At 34.7% G+C, this 16,688-nt stretch overlaps 2 protein-coding genes across 3 annotated transcripts; one reads left to right on the top strand and one right to left on the bottom strand.

Annotated features, from left to right (window-relative positions):
- Positions 1–8,307: 8,307 nt before the first annotated feature.
- Positions 8,308–11,676, top strand: LOC144998675 (proteinaceous RNase P 1, chloroplastic/mitochondrial-like). Its single transcript, XM_078958409.1, has 6 exons — positions 8,308–9,839; positions 10,122–10,211; positions 10,300–10,481; positions 10,555–10,675; positions 10,846–10,914; positions 11,216–11,676. Exons 1-6 carry the CDS (start codon positions 8,343–8,345, stop codon positions 11,501–11,503), a joined length of 2,247 nt encoding a protein of 748 aa, XP_078814535.1. The 5' UTR covers positions 8,308–8,342; the 3' UTR covers positions 11,504–11,676.
- Positions 11,677–11,864: 188 nt separating this feature from the next.
- Positions 11,865–16,172, bottom strand: LOC144998674 (subtilisin-like protease SBT6.1). 2 transcript variants are annotated; one of them, XM_078958407.1, is made up of 9 exons: positions 15,436–16,172; positions 15,225–15,353; positions 14,987–15,139; positions 14,732–14,848; positions 14,440–14,624; positions 14,095–14,358; positions 12,326–13,886; positions 12,175–12,235; positions 11,865–12,067 (listed from the first exon to the last, which is right to left on the bottom strand). In XM_078958407.1, the coding sequence occupies exons 1-9, from the start codon at positions 16,033–16,035 to the stop codon at positions 11,967–11,969; spliced, it is 3,171 nt and encodes a 1,056-aa protein (XP_078814533.1). In that variant the 5' UTR covers positions 16,036–16,172; the 3' UTR covers positions 11,865–11,966. The 2 variants fall into 2 exon arrangements, with proteins under 2 accessions (XP_078814533.1, XP_078814534.1); XM_078958408.1 differs by lacking the exon at positions 15,436–16,172 and having other exon boundaries at positions 14,732–14,858; positions 15,225–15,347.
- Between the last annotated feature and the right edge of the window lie 516 nt (positions 16,173–16,688).

Raw genomic sequence — 16,688 nt, 5'->3', positions numbered from 1 at the left:
GACGCCTACTCATTAAATAAGCTGATGAGATGGATATGTTGAGTTATATAATACTATGTTTACCATAGAACATGATATCCTAATGCATTGTATATTTTTTGGAATATAAAATGCATCCAACAAAAACTGCAATAATTACATAAACTAGCAACAACTTTGTCATTTTTACATTTATAAGAAATTCCAAATCGTCTATCTAAACTTATGTAACCCAATATATTTATCCCATGTTTCTTTTTCCTGGAAACACATATTTTATTGGTTTCATTGTTGACCTAGATATATAGTCATAAATGAACCGATGAGATGGATATCAAATTTTACAGTAAATGTAATATTATATAACTCATCGTATCTATCTTATCAGCTAATTTAATGTCTATGTGTCCAAATCAGTAATAAAACCGATAAAATTCATGTTACATAGAGAAAATGACAAAATCATCACTAAATTTTAGTTTGAGACTTATTCGTAAATTATGGTAAAATAATGAGACTTTAATGAAACCAATAAACCGAGAAAAAAAATGTCAAATTGTCATTTTTATCGATATTCATGTTTTTTTTAAGCAATTTTTAGTTTGAGATTTTTTTTGTAAATTAAGTTAAAATTTTAAGACTTTTACGAAGATTTCTCTTTTTAATAACCCAAAGAATGCTTTTGTACCTTTTTTATGCATGTTGTATGAAGTAGTAAATTTGTACAAGTAAGTAGTATTTTCTTTAGTCAAATTCCAAGAATCACATTAGATAATTAGATAATCTCTTGATGAAATCATGGTTCTTAAGTATGGTTGATTGGAGTTTTCCGATGGTTTCGATGGTTGAAAATTGAAATCGATGGTTGTGGTGGCAGATGAGATCGAAGATAAGAAAGGAAGAAGTGGGTGGGGGATTTCTAATAAATATCAATATAAATTATAAATAAATAAAAATATTAAAAATATTAGAAATGTTATAAAACTAATTACATAACCATACAAAAAAATATAATCATAGAAATGGTGTCAAAAAGAAGTATTAAACTAAACTTATGATTAAAAGATAATTTTGTAATCGAATGGTTAAGCCTTTTTAAAAAGAGATGTGCAATTGTGCATAGAGGTGGCAATGGGTTTGGTTTGGTCATAAATATTACGATAAATATGTTGAAATCTCTACCCAATCCAATTTGTTTCAGTAAATGAATTGAAAATTTCCATCTCAACCTAGCCTTTTTAGTACATGGGTTGAAATCGAGTTGACATGTTTATTGTTTTTTCAACTCAATCTATTTACTAAACATAGGTACCAGTTTAAATTCTCATGAAAAAACCCTCTTAAAATCAAATAATCCATCAAAATAAATTACATACAATTTAAAATATATAATAATTGTTCAAGTTCGAAATTATACAATAACAACTTTATAGGCCATAGCACAAACATAAATAAGTGTTTACAACTATAAAACATTATAGTAATTGTTTAATTTCTAAATTCTATGTAGCTCGTCTATAATTTTTACCAACTCAAATTCTAGTAACGGCTACTAACTTATGGTTTTTTATAAATAAAAAATAATCAAAAAGATCAACTAAATAATATTACTAAATAAGTATAAATTAAAAAATATTTTAAATTTTTAAACGGGTTGACAGGTTGTAAACGGATTAGAAATTATAACCCTAACCCAACTAATTTAATTAAATGGTTTAGATAAATTTACCCATTTAATTAAATAGGTTCAAAATTTCAACCCAATATTCAACCCAATCTATTAATTATTGGGTTGGGTTCGGATTATTGGGTTGAGATTGGATTGACGGGTTTGGAATTGCCACCCGTAAATGTGCATGTGTTTGAATAGGGTGCTCCTATTCGCACGAATAAATTCGTGTATAATCAATGATTACAATCAATCCCATCCCATTTGTTATTTTATTTTGGCGATTTCAAATTGTTTTCATATTTTTTGATATTACCTTCTTTAACTTAGATGCATGTTACAAAATACATCCTTATATATTTTATTCACTCAAATTTCAATAACTTATATATATATATATATATATATATATATATATATATATATATATATATATATATATATATATATATATATATATATATATATATATATATATATATATATATATATATATAGTTAGGTTCATGTGAGACGGTCTAATTTTGTGAGACCATGAGAAACATTTTTTTTTTTTTTTTTTTTTTTTTTAAATTTTTTTTAGTTAATTCAAGTTCCGAAAATAATATTTAAAAAAAGAATATTTTGATTTTTTAATTTATTTTGCATTTTAAAATTATTTTTAGAATATGTACAGTGTAATATTCTATTTAGAATATTTCACGTATTTTTCAAAAAAAAAAAAAAATAGATTTGTTTTTAGTTAATTCAAGTTCCGAAAATAATATGTACAAAAAAAAAAAAAGAATTTTTAGATTTTTTCATTTATTTTGCATTTTAAAATTGTTAGAACAAAGTTCTTTCAGGATCGTATGATTCTAAGCAAAATATTAATAAGAACGTAAATAAGAACACAAGTATTGCGATGAAGATGTCGAATGATTAATGCAAAATACCCCAGAAGAGCTCGATTAAGAACTTCAATCCAAGGTTGTCAAGATCGGGATCCTACCCAGGATCGTTTTTGGGTTTGCAAAATCGGAATCGTAAGATCGGGATCGAGATTCTAAGATCCCACAAAATAGAATATAGTTTTAATTTATAATATTAATCATAAAAAATATTTCAAACATTTAATTTTTCGTTCAAAAGTTATAAAAACTTTAAAATATTAGTCATAAGTTACAATAAAAATGATAAATGGTATTTTGGTAAAGAGTAAAAGACATAAAATGGTAAAAAAAATTCATTTGAAAAAAAAATTAAAGGAAGGTAGGATCGGATCGGATCTCGATCCTACGATCCTACAACGATCTTACGATCCTACCTGCGATTCTACCCAAAATACGATCCTTTTACGATCCGGATCGTTTTTCATACATAGGATCGTAGGATCGTACGATCCTACGATCAGGATCGCGATTTTGACAACCATGCTTCAATCTGTAGAGATAAAATTAGGGTTACAAGAATCAACGTGAATGACTAATCTCTTATATACGCATACATGCATGCATATATTTATAATAAAACCCTAACAACTTATCTAGATAAAGGAAACTATTCTAGATAACTACGGATGGATAAGCCCAATCCGTTTACAAAACAAATAATCCAAGACGCAACACTTAAAATATTCAACAATCTCCCCCTTTGCGTCTTTGGAGCAGAATCTCTATTCTCTTTTAACACCAGTGGTCTTCTTCACCGTTTCAAATATCCTCGGTATAATGGCCGGAACATGTTGTCTAAACGTTATATACCACCGAAGCATATCTGTAAAAATTTTCTTGTCTGATGCTGAGTTCTGTTTGCATCGATGAATGATGTTGATAATATGCTCCAAACAATCTGTTGAAAACAGATGCTTGTCTACCAATGCAAACAGAAACTTAAGCCTGTCACCCTTAGTGAACATGACAGTCAAGTTAGTTGAATCGATCTACCCCAACTTCATTTTATTTACATCACCGGGCTTAGATGTTGGCTTGACTGTCGGCTTTTTATTCATCACCCTTGCTATCTCCTGATCCATTGTGGCAAGCTCATGGATATAGGAGGCCAACATCCTTTTAAGATGTTTCAAAATCGGCACATACTCTCGTTGATTTGAGAGAAGAATGTTGTATAGCAAGATCCAATCATGAGGATTAAGATTGGGAAGATATGCCAGAGATATGAAATATTCCGTGTTTGCAGTACCACGGTTAATCTTGAAATGAACATTCATAAATCTCCCAGCAAGTGATGAGTTCAGTACCTTGACTCTTGTAATCTTCTGTGCACTCCAAGTCAAGTACTGCGGTTGACCGTTAAAAATCAACTAACTCCCTGTCAACCTTCAAGTTTGGAAAAGGAACCTCAGCAGTGACCTCAAAGCAATGATAAGTGAATGCTCTTTTGCTGATTGGCATGTCGAACTGCGAGTCCTTTGAGTTTTCACATTCAAAAGAAGCAATCGGTTCCAACCAATACATGGAAGGAAACTCAATCGCTTGAGTGATAAGAGTATCTCTGTCCCATTCTGGAAACAAAGTCTTCTTACACTGTAAAATATCCTCTGCCTCTTTAGTCTTTTTCTCCTTCTCTTCAGCCTCCCTTGCCACTTTCATAGTCTCATCAAGCTCTCTGTCTCTTTTCTTTCGCTTGACAGCTTCGACAATCGTCTCTTCAGGATCAGAGTCACTGTCGTCTATGATTTGCTTTCCAGAAACCGAAGCTACATTAACCTTCGGTTCTGTTTTGACTTTACTCTCCTCTCCCCCTTGTGTCGGAAGAAAGACTTTCTCCGAGACACCCTTCATTTCACTGAGTAGAGAAATGGCAGGAAGAAGTTTAGTTTGGAGATGCTTCCGAATAGTTAAAGTCAGAATTGGATCATGGGCTTCGAGAAGAGCAGTCAACATATTCTTCACATCACCAGCACAACTTTGAAAAACTGCCCTTTGAGTTTTGAGCAGTGAGATCTTCTTTTCATTATGGGCCAGTTGTACTTTCTATAAATCAATGGTTGCCTGGTGTTTTATCAAGTCCTCCTTCAAGGTGCTTTCTGCAGTTAAAGTAGCAAAACGAGAATCCAAGGATTGAAGAAAAGAGGTGGATTCTGTTTTGAGATTAGCACGAAGGGCATCAAACTTAGTAGTCTCTTCTTGAAGAGTTTGAGAAAAGGAGTCAACAGAAGCTTGGTACTTTGCTGAATTAGTATCAGCATGAGCTTTGAGTGAGTCAAGGAAAATCTGAGTTGTATGAACAACCTCAGTAACCTTCTCTATGGCCTCGGAGCATGAAGTTGTGGACTTATTTACTGCAGTAGTGGATTGGTCAATAGCTTCAGTATATTGCTGAACAGCAGTTTCCACAAAAGCTTTCAGGACAACCCCACTATAAGCTTTGTTGTCTGCAAGCAGTCGGTCAAGCTTGTCATTGATGTCTTGAAGTTGTTGATTGTTGGCAGGAGCATCAGTGTCAGTATCAGTTGGAATCCAGTAAGGACTAAAGTATAATGAATCATACTCTTCATCATCACCTCCCAAAGTAGCACCAGAATTAGAAGATGGGGTGGGAGATGGTGGCTTAGAAACAGGTGGATCAACCACAGAAATAGCCCCTGTATCAGATACATTGACTTCAACTGGGATTTGGGGAATGGTAATAGTGATGGATTCTGTTGCAAGAGAAGTTGTGATAGGTGTAGTGGAGACAGGAACAGAGGTATAGGTAGTTGAAGTGGGTATAGAAGAAGTTTCAACCGGAAGGGTTGGTATATCTGTGGGAACAGAAAGTGGAGCTTTCTGTTGTGGTGATTGGGTTGGGGTGGAAAGTTTTGTGGGTTGAGGAGATGGAACATGAGTATCTTTAGGAGATGATGGTGGGGTTGGAGATCTCGGTGGTGTAGTCTCTCTGGTGAACACTTCAAGATTCTTAGTATCTGGTGCTTGAGATTTCGAGTGTTAGTTAGAGATATTTTCCCTATGTGTTAGGCGGTGGCGAGTTCGGGATTCAAGTGTGAAGATAACTGCTTTCTGCTTGCCAGGTGAGTCTTCTCACTACACTTTACCTAGAGTGGTAATTAGAGTTATGTGACAGAGTATTTTACATGCTATTTATGTGATGTGATGCACTGCATTATTTCTATGTGATTTATGTTGTGTGTGTGTTCCAGAGTATACAGAGTTACGACCGAAAGGTCCATAGAGTTAGGACCAGAGGGTCCACAGAGTTAGGACCAGAGGGTCCATAGAGTTATAGCCTCGAGTGGCTAATATGTGTTTTATGTGATATTTTGGGGAACTCACTAAGCTTCGTGCTTACCGTGTTGTGTGTTAAGTGTTTCAGGTTTTTCTCAGTATCACGGGACGACACCGGCTTGATTGTACACACCAGAGGAAGAGTTATGTTTTTGAGGATCCTGGATTATTATTTAATTGAATATAGAGTTATGTTTTGTAATTTAAACAAAACGAGATTTTTACGAAAAGTGTTTTAAGAATTAAGCGATTTTAAATCAACATTTTAGTTTTGAAAAATTATGGTGTTACAGAAACTAATTAAATTCATCATTAATATCAACAATAACATTCTTTCAAAATTCATCATTAATATCAACAATAACATTATTTCAAAATGAATTCACATCTAGATTTTTATGTATGAGTTCGTTTTTTATTTCAGGACTCACTCACTTAAAATACAATAAAGTCGCATGAAATATGAAGAACGAAAGTGTATTCTACTAGAATACACTCTCATTCTTGTGGATACAAATTCATTCTGAAATAATATTATTGTTGACATTAACAAAGAGTTTAATTAATTTCCATAAAAAGGGAGTATAAGTATGAATATTATTTAATATACATATAGTTTTTACTAAAATCTTATTGGTGCATTGTAGTACACAGAAACATTTGAACCTCTCCCCCCCCCCCCCCCCCCCCTCTCTCTCTCTCTCTCTCTCTATATATATATATATATATATATATATATATATATATATATATATATATATATATATATATCGAGACCAAATGAGAACAATTTTTATTTTGAAAACAAATAAGAACAATTCTCAACCACTTATTTTAAAAACTTTGAATTTTTTTATTAATTAGATAAATAAAAAAGCTCCAATGCCATCTACCACATTCCATCCCCTTAACGTCAAAATTAGATGTCCATTTCTCATTTCACAATGAATGTTGGACAACTAGTAACCACCAGACCACTGCCGAAGTCACCGAAACGGTGTCGAAATCAACGATTGTTGCCTCTCCACTTTCCCTAAATTTGGTTGTTCACTTTATGTATTCTTATTTTCATATATGTTTTTCTATATTTATTTATGATTAATAATATTTCTTTTATGACTGTTTAACATATTATCAGAAGTAACAACAAACAATTAAAGATTTTTTTTTTATGTTTGTCGGTATATACTCATCATGTGCAAGTGTATTTCTATAAAATATGCATTTTTTTTTTCAAAACTTGTTAGACACAAAAATATTTTTGGAATATTGAAAAAAAATTATTCACACAAAATGTTGAAATAAAAACACAATTAACGAACTTTACATCCAATCTATTTTAATTTGTTAAGTTGCTTAGTTATAACATTTTTTTTTCAATAATAATGTTATCTATTTGTTGAAAGATACAATATATATTAATTACTAAAAGTTATAAGTTAAATTAAATTAAAATGTTCAAATAAAAAAAATTTAAAAAAACCAAAATAAATATATATAACGTACATTTAAAAGGTATAAATACAAATGTGCTAGGTTGGAATAAATTTACTCCACATTCATTTAATAATAAAATATAAGAAAAAAAAGTAATTGTTATAAGATAAATAATAAAATACATCACTTCATTCGTGTAAATGGAAATTTGTTCGTGCGCTTAGAATAACCCGTTTGAATTAGGAATGGCAACGGGGCGGGTTCGGGGCGGGGCGGCATATCCCATACCCGAACCCGATATTTATATTTGTCCCCGAACCCGACCCGAAACCCGACGGGTTTCTTATCGGGGCGCCCCGTCGGGGCTAAAAATATCCTCGAACCCGACCCGAAACCCGATATAGACCCGAAACCCGACCCGAAAATGGTGGCAGAAAAAATTAGGAAAACTACAATGAAACAATTGAGAAATTAAAACCTTACAAATGCTTAAAATACAAATAAGTTCTTAACATAAGTGAACCAAATAGAAATTACTAAAGTCTAATATCGTAACTAAATTCATCACAATAGTGAGAAATTGGGAATACGTGATGGGATTGAAGGTTAGAGTCTTCGGGTGGCTGAAATGGGTTAGAGGGATGAAATCTCATTTTATATATATATATATATATATATATATATATATATATATATATATATATATATATATATATATAATTTTTCGGGTCGGGGCGGGTCGGGGCATGCATACCCCACTCCCTGACCCGAACCCGAACTAAAAACCCGATAATGACCCGAAACCCGACCCGAAACCCGATAAGAGTGACCCGAACCGCCCCAAAATCTTCGGGGTTCGGGTTTTCTTGTCGGGTTCGGGTTTTTTTGCCATCCCTAGTTTGAATATTGCATGAAAGGGGTAAAACCGGAAAGAATGAAAACTTGAAGGGCATAAAATATAAATTGACCTCATCCAAATATAACCCAATCCGAAAGTGATTGCTAACTTTTCTGTAAAAAAACGGCCACAAATGGCCTTCACCTTCTCCACTTTGAAACAGCTCCACCCCCATAATCCACTTCGTTCCTTCACTCTCTGTAAGTGTCCATCTACTCTTTCTCCTAACCTCAACAATTTCTCACATGGGTTTCTCATTTTATCACCAAACAAACACTCAAAGTTCTCACCTTTTCTTCTTCAAGCACACATCACCCCACAGCAACAGCAAGAACACTCAAAACCCACAGTCAGTCGAAGAATTATCGACAAAATTCAACAAGGGTTTTCATCTTTCGACTCTAAAGATGAAAGGGTAGAGAAAAAACCAGTAGACAACGAAAAAAGGGTCGTAAAAGAGAAAGATAAGAATTCGAGAAACAGGGTTGTTTCTAAAAAAGCGAGACATAACGATTCAAACGAAAAGCTTTCGAAAAATACAGGTGATTCAGGAACTGGAAAGAGGTTTAAAAAGCCTAAAAAGGGAAAACTTGAATCACCATTACTGATCCTGCGTCTCAGTTTAGAAATTTGTTCGAAATTAGGCGATGTAATGGGTGCGATTTCAATTTTCGATTTAGCAAAAAGAGAAGGTATAAATTTAGACCAATATCATTACGCTATTATCTTATATCTTTGTTCTTCAGCTTCTATAGGGGTCGTTCAGCCTGCAAAAAGTGGCAGATCAGATACGAATTCAAATAACCCAGAATTATCAAACTATAATTCTGAAAATTTTGAACGATTTCAAACCCTAGATGATTTAATCCACTTGATAAACGATCACAAGGGTTCAACCACTAGAACCGGAATTAAAGTAAGCGAAAATTTGAAAGAATATGCACTCAAAAGGGGTTTTGAAATTTATAAACAGATGGTTTCTGATGAAGTCGAAATGAATGAAGCAATCTTAACATCTCTAGCTAGAATGGCAATGTCTAGAAATGATGGGCAAATGGCGTTTGATTTGGTAAAACAAATGAAAGATTTGGGGATAAACCCTAGATTACGTTCATATAGTCCTGCTTTATCTGTTTTTTGTAATAATGGAAATCTTGAAAAGGCTTTTGAGGTTGAAGAACATATGTTATGCCATGGTGTGTACCCTGAGGAACCCGAACTTGAAGCCCTTTTGAGAGTGAGTATAGAAGCTTCTAGAAGTGATAAAGTTTATTACTTGTTGCATAAATTAAGAACAAGTGTAAGAAAAGTGTCGCGTTCTACTGCGGATGTGATTGAAAAGTGGTTCAAAAGTAAGATTGCTTCAAGAATTGGGAAAAGAAAATGGGATCAACGTTTGATTGATGAAGCGGTTGAAAACGGTGGTGGGGGGTGGCATGGGGTAGGGTGGTTGGGTGGTGGGAAATGGAATGTTGTGAGATCGGTTGTTGGAAAAGATGGATTGTGTAAATGTTGTGGTGAAAAATTGGCAACTATTGATCTTGATCCTATAGAAACCGAACTCTTTGCTGAATCGGTTGCAAAAATAGCTAGAGAAAGAGAGAGGAATTCGAGCTTTGAGAAATTTCAAGTATGAAAATCTACCTTTTATTTAAATATATACACTTTTTTTGGTTTGTTAGTGTTATTGCTTAATTACCATTTGCTTTTTTATATATGAGATGCGAAAGACAACGAAAGACAATGTGTTTATGCATATTTTGACGTAAAATTGTTTCGAAAATTGAAACGTATACAATATTTTTTTTTTTCATTTTGCATGAAATCCATCTAAATAAGTTAAAGATTTATCACATTTAGTGATATGAAAATGAAAAAAGTTCTTATATATGTACATTTTGTTCATTTGTAGAAATGGCTTGATTACTATGGACCATATGAAGCAATTGTAGATGGAGCAAATGTTGGTCTTTTTAGTCAAAGAAGATTCAAACCATCTAAGGCAAGTCATTTTACAATCAATACCATTTATTATATTCTTTAATCATACAAATTAAAGATTTATATTCTTTGTTGATATATATTTTTAGGTCAACACCATTTCAAATGGAATTAGACAGATGCTTCCTTCCAAGAAATGGCCATTGATTATCTTGCATAATAAACGTATAAACGATAGTAAAATGGATGAAGGGATTAACAAGACGCTATTTGAAAAGTGGAAAAATGCTGATGCGCTCTATGCAACACCTACCGGATCAAATGATGATTGGTAATCTTGTTTTCATTTTATCTTTTTTTTTTTTTTTTTTTTTTTTTGGAATTTATATATTCTTTTTTATCAGGTACTGGTTATATGCAGCTATAAAATTTAAGTGCTTACTTGTGACTAATGATGAGATGAGAGATCATTTGTTTCAACTCTTGGGGAATGATTTCTTCCCAAAATGGAAAGAAAGACATCAAGTGAGTAATAACTTCATTGATTCCATATAAGTTTCTAGGAAGACATCAAACAACTGATTTTTCTTTCCAAATACGTCATTCTTTTAGTAATTCAATCACTTCATGATTGTGATTTTTTTAGAAATTTCAACTTTTAAAGCTAATTTGGTAACAACTTTTTCTAATGGAAGGTGCGATTCCACTTTTCTGAGACGGGTCCCGTGTACCACATGCCACCTCCATGTTCGGTTGTGATTCAGGTTAGTATTAGAGTTTTAGTTCCAATGGGCACTGGGTTTATACATGAGCAACCTAGTGGGCCACTCTATACCTGATTTACATCTCACATGATGTTTATTTATGTCAACCAGATAGCGACCAATGTAGGCCCCACACTGTGTTAGTATCTCACATGATGCTTATAGGCACACAGTGTGGCCAACTCAGGGGTTGTTGAAAGAAAAAACATTTTACAAAAAGACATATAGGATTGTATAGATCTTTGGTTAGAATGAAAGATACATATGTTTATTTTAGTAAGGGTTTTGATGTAAATGTCAGGAATCAAGAAAAGGGCATTGGCATATTCCTATTGCTTCAGAACAAGAGTCCGAAGAGGAGAGAGAGTGGGTGTGTGTAACGCGTGAAGGAAAGGGGGTTGAGAGGTTGGATTCTGAAAAGGAAGCTCGGGTAAATACACGTACACCATTAATGTTAAAGAATCAAGAAGTACGTGAAACTCTAAAACAAACTGTTTTGTCAACTGTTCCTGTAAATGGAAGTACAATTTTGACACAAATTACTGAAGCAGAGAAGCTTGGAGACTGTATATTAGATTTTCATATATGATATCAATGGAGGATTTGTCATTAAATTTCTGAAGGCACTTTTTTTTTTGGTAATGGTCCATGTCTAGGTAGTTATTGTAATTTGGTTGTTTTTTTTTTTTTTGAATTTTTCTGTTTAAACATAATATTTTATTTTTATATTGATATAAACCCACACCTTTTTCAATTTTTTTATTCCGATCTTTTTGGCAGATTTATCGAAAAAAAAAAAAAACTAATATTTTTTTTCAAAACGGGTTACGATTTTTTTCCAAAGTGATGCCAAACACGCCCTTTAATTATTTGAAAAGTGGTGTTTACTTGTTTAGTTTATGCTTTTTTTTTTTCACTCGTTAATCTGGTTATGCATTAGCACACAAACATTACCCCAAAATTTCATTTTCATATAGTTTGCATTTATATAAAAATCTTACTCTTACTATTTATGCAACTACTTATCACCTTTTAACTATTATATTATTACATTACAAATTGGTGTAACGACCAGACGCCGAAGATCCTGATCCTTTCCTTCTTCGACGCCTCTTCTGTCTGATTCTACAGAAATTTATCAACACCAAAATCCCTGACAACAACAAAAAAAAAAAAAAAAAAAAAAAAAATATTAACATATCAACAACCACTTCCCTTATCTTAAAAACCCTAATTACAAACAATACCAATATTACTTACCTAAAACAGCAATAACACCAGGTACAAGCCAGTGACTCGGAAACACAACCGGCGTCTCAGGCTACACAAAATATAATCAAATAAATAAACATCATTTATAGAAACAAAAAAATATTAAATATTAAATAGCATTAGCATAGTTATTACTTACATCATCTCTATACAGCAACCCAAGAAATCTGTTCCCTGAAGAATTATCTTTGGGTCCCCCTTTCAACGTGGAAATATCCACTGAAGAAGAATTCAACCCCCGCCCAAGATCGATCGCTTTATAACCCGGTAATCGCCGATTCCGTCCTCTCACCTGTAACCCATACCCCTTCGTTCCCCACACATCAAATCTCGAATCACTCCGGCATGTCAATTCCTTTCCGACGACTCCGGAATACATCGAGAAATTCAAATCCGTCCTCCGCGAAGGCAACTGATCCTCATCCTGATGCAATTGTAATGGCGCTTTTAACTTCACCGAATTTGAAAAAAGCATGGGATCTTTAATATTCTTTCCCGTGAAATCAAGTAATTTCCTTAAAAGCCAATAACAGTTCGTCACCATATGACTACTATCCAAACAGTTGGAATCCCCGTACACCGCAATCCGACTCCCGCCAACTTCCACCAACCCAAGAACAGCGGAATCGGAATTGTCAATTCCGGACGCGAGAAAACTATGTGTGGCCCCGCTCTCCGAACTATCATAAAACGAGAAGCTATGAACGTATCCGTTTCCCGGGAATTTCGCGATATTTGTCCCGGAAGCGTATCGAATCAACTCGTCATTTAAAGTGAAATCCCCGTTAAGAATCCGGTCACCAAACGCGATTCCGAAGGGCGCCAAAAGGTCGTTCATCGCCGGAATATTCGCGCCTCCGGTCACCGGAGTCCACCAGCTCCGGGTATTATCGTCAAAAAACCGCATTTTCACCATCGTATCAACGTTATACCAATCCGCAAAAACAACCAAACTTAGCCCGGAATTTACCACATCGTCCCTCAGCTTCTGAATCTCTTCTTCGAAAAACTCATCTTCAAGATCCACTAAAAGGAGAGTCCCGTAATTTCGCGCATCAAAGCATGTGAGAGGAGACCCGAGTGTTTCAATGTAGAATCCCGCGTCTCGTAACATGTTAAACATTATATGGAAATTAGTATGTAAATGATCGCCATGCCAATCAAGAATGTCATTCCGGACATCTAGGGAATCCCTTGGAATGTACCCGGGAGGGTATTTGATACTATGGAATTGGTCCCATAAAATCCGGACTGATCTTTCCGGAGTCGGAATCACTTTTAGTTTCAACCGGAGTACACACGTGCTATACCGGAATGACTTCTCTCCGGTCGCCGGAGGGCTGTAGACTTTGACAATCACATTGCCGGAGATCTCGCCGGAGAATTGAGATCCTTCTTCTTTTATTTGCATATGGAGTGCTAGATACCCTGTCCAAGGCCAAATAACATCGGAATAAGTGAAATGAATACTCAGGAGATTTCCTTCTTCGGAATCAGGATTCCAAACCGGTTGACTTTTCACGTATCCAATTACTCCCATTCCGTTTAGTATTGTGGTGTTGAAAAGAACCGGCATTGCATCTGCATAAAGCGGTTGCTGACAAAATGGCCATGAATAAGGGCAGTCTGTGTAATCAAGAACACTCGGGAAAATACTTGCTCGTGGCTTGTAGCTTTTCAAGATTTCATATGATTCTAACCTAATAGCACACACAAAAAAAAAAGATGTCAATTTTGGTTTATTTACAAAAAAAGCCATTGCTTTATGGCTTTTCGGGTCCTTTAAATGAAAGCCCTTTTTCTTTTTGCATGAAATCCATTGCCATTTTTGAACTTTTCTAACAATGGCTTCATGCAAAAATGACTAAACGACCTAAAAGAGGAATGGCATTTTTGTAATTTACTTACAAATCAACACGTCCAGCACCCTGTTCAAACATATTAGGACCAGAGAGCTTTGCAGCACCTTCAACTAGGGCTTGTTTCATGCTTGCAGGGTTCAATATCTGTTTCCGGTCGGAATCAGGGATTACACTCACGAGGAGACACACAACACCAGCCACCACAGGACTTGCAACACTGGTTCCTGATAAGGGTTTACACCCTGTGCTAATTTTAGACCCCATGATTTCTCTCCCGTATGCAACAACATCGGGTTTTACACGCCCATATCTGTTGGATGTAAAGTTTTGTATGAGTTAAAAAGACGATTATATCCTTGGGTTTGAATGAATTAGATGATTATATATTTACCCATGAGGGAGTTCCCAAGTACTCATGCCACGTGATGAAAATGAAGCAATGTGATCGTTGTAATCTATGCCACCAACACCAATCACATCACTTTGATCTGCAGGATTGTTTAGTGTGCCATAAAGTGGGCCATCGTTTCCAATTGCTGACACCATTATGATGTTACTTGCTGTCAATTCCAGGACCTTGTATGCGATTTTCAGATATAGGTTAGGACTTGGGAATAAGGCATTCCGATTCCAAGGGGTATATCATATATTCATATATGGAAGAGAAATATAGAATCTCTTACCTTCTCTACAAATGGAAGATCCAAGTAATCAGGGCCACCAATGCTCAAGTTTAGAACATCCATATTGCTCGCGATTGCATAATTAAATGCATCTAAAAACCATGACGTGTATGACACCTGCAATAAGCTGAATAGAAACTTATCATATAGTTTTTATGAAGGTACAAAAAAGAAATCGGATTGGAAAGGTTGTGAGAGATATTGTGGGGGGATATGAATAAAAAAGGTGATAAAAGAATGTATGATATGCATTACCTGTGCGTCTGTAAACACACGGAAAGCATAAATCTCTGTGTCTGGTGCAAAACCAAGGCATTCTGCATCTTCACCAGCAATCACTCCAGCAACAAATGTGCCATGTCCAAGATTGTCATTTAAGGTATCTTCATTGGTCCAATTAGTGCGTTCCTAGTATTGGAAGGAAATGGAAGTTAGATTCTTGCCAATTTCCGCAAATTCAATGGATCTTATAGTATATCGTTTGATGAAAAACCTTGATATTGCGGAAATGGGGATGATCTGAACGAATTCCGGTATCAAATATAGCCATCTTTACTTTTGCACCGGTGTACCCTTTTGACCAAAGTGCATCTGCTCCAAACAGAGATGTAACTTGAGATCTCTGCAGGGAAGATGTACAAATTACCATTAATGCGCATCTAACGAGACGTTGCAACCAATCACCAACGTCTATTCGAACTTACCTGTGAAAGAAGATGCCTGGCCCAATCGATTGTTTGGTTACTAGTCGCCGCCGCGGCCACATTATCACCGCCATCACCAAATGACATGGAAGTGAAGATCTTCCCAGGCCTCTTTCTACCATCGGAAAACGCTCCGACTTTCTCGTGCTTTTCGTTCTTATCTCCACCAAGCAAGTTCCTTAACTGATAGCTTGAATCGACCGTAACATCTTTCACCATTTTCAGCCTCTCAAACTCCCCGATGATCGAACTTGCCGCTTCATCGTCGATCGCCACGACTCCGAAGTCAGTAGGGAATTTAGAAGCAGGATTATTTCTGTTAATCCATTCCCAAGACGAAGAGCCATTTAATTTCTCCTTCGTGCTCTGCTCGAGATACTCCTTGTGATGTTCCGCTTTCTTGTACTCGATAAATCTTACTATGTAGTTTCTCCGAGCTAGTGCCCCTTCTTGTTCTTGTGATTTTGGTGATATTTCGGGAGTTAGGGTTTGGTTCTGAGGGGGTTTGCTGAAACGAAAAAGGGAAATTGATAGAATGAGGACGATAATAGAGAGATTGAAAATGGAGGTTTTCAATCTGTGTGAAATCGTCTTCATCATTATGTCGCCGTCGTTTACTGGAATTGGTCGGAACGATCCCTCATCGGAATCGGCAAGAGGTATTGATTTATGATTTTGGAGAATGCAGATGAATCTCCGATTCGGTGCTTTTTGGGGTTTACTGGGATGGAAAACGAACCTTTGAAATTGAATTGCCTGTCTCCTTAAAACTCCAATTTATATTTTTTATTATTTTTATTACATTATTAATTATTATTATTTATTTTTTTTGCTAAATTTACTTCTAAATTTAAATTTTAAGAATTTATGTTCCAAATGTATGATAGATCCTAAGGCACGTATCATTAACAAAAACCAACTTTTATTTTAGGTATCTAATTATTTGATTATAAAGATATGGGTTCTTAGAACTTGTAATAGCGGTTTTGGTTCCGTTACATCTCGTAAATATGTTATTTTTAATAAATGTTTTGTTATCGTGTATTTATAAAATATTTAAGTTGCGTATTAGTCGGAATGTTTGGATGCAAAATCCTCCGATAGCTGATATTGTTTTTTCTCATTTCTTTAACTCCTTGCTATTGTTTACAAAAAGTCAATCGTGTGAAAAATCATTTAAAATAGAATTTGGTATTAGTTTTTATCTAAGTTCACTTTATTTAAATGTAGCTTTTTTATTTATGTTTTATCAT

Source organism: Lactuca saligna, chromosome 5, assembly GCF_052625555.1.
Source record: "Lactuca saligna cultivar CGN05327 chromosome 5, ASM5262555v1, whole genome shotgun sequence".
In the NCBI taxonomy this organism is placed as follows: domain Eukaryota; kingdom Viridiplantae; phylum Streptophyta; class Magnoliopsida; order Asterales; family Asteraceae; genus Lactuca; species Lactuca saligna.
Note: the sequence above shows the minus strand (reverse complement) of the source record. Positions and strands in the feature narration are given on the sequence as shown.

Bases quoted from the DNA above. Each gene is read 5' to 3' on its own strand.
- LOC144998675 (XM_078958409.1), top strand. From the start codon at position 8,343: ATGGCCTTCACCTTCTCCACTTTGAAACAGCTCCACCCCCATAATCCA. The intron at 10,212-10,299 runs GCAAGTCATTTT...ATATATTTTTAG, and splicing joins GAAGATTCAAACCATCTAAG to GTCAACACCATTTCAAATGG. The intron at 10,676-10,845 runs GTGAGTAATAAC...TTCTAATGGAAG, and splicing joins AATGGAAAGAAAGACATCAA to GTGCGATTCCACTTTTCTGA.
- LOC144998674 (XM_078958407.1), bottom strand. From the start codon at position 16,035: ATGATGAAGACGATTTCACACAGATTGAAAACCTCCATTTTCAATCTC. The intron at 15,140-15,224 runs GTTTTTCATCAA...TTCCAATACTAG, and splicing joins CCCATTTCCGCAATATCAAG to GAACGCACTAATTGGACCAA. The intron at 13,887-14,094 runs GTAAGTAAATTA...GTGTGCTATTAG, and splicing joins GGTGCTGGACGTGTTGATTT to GTTAGAATCATATGAAATCT.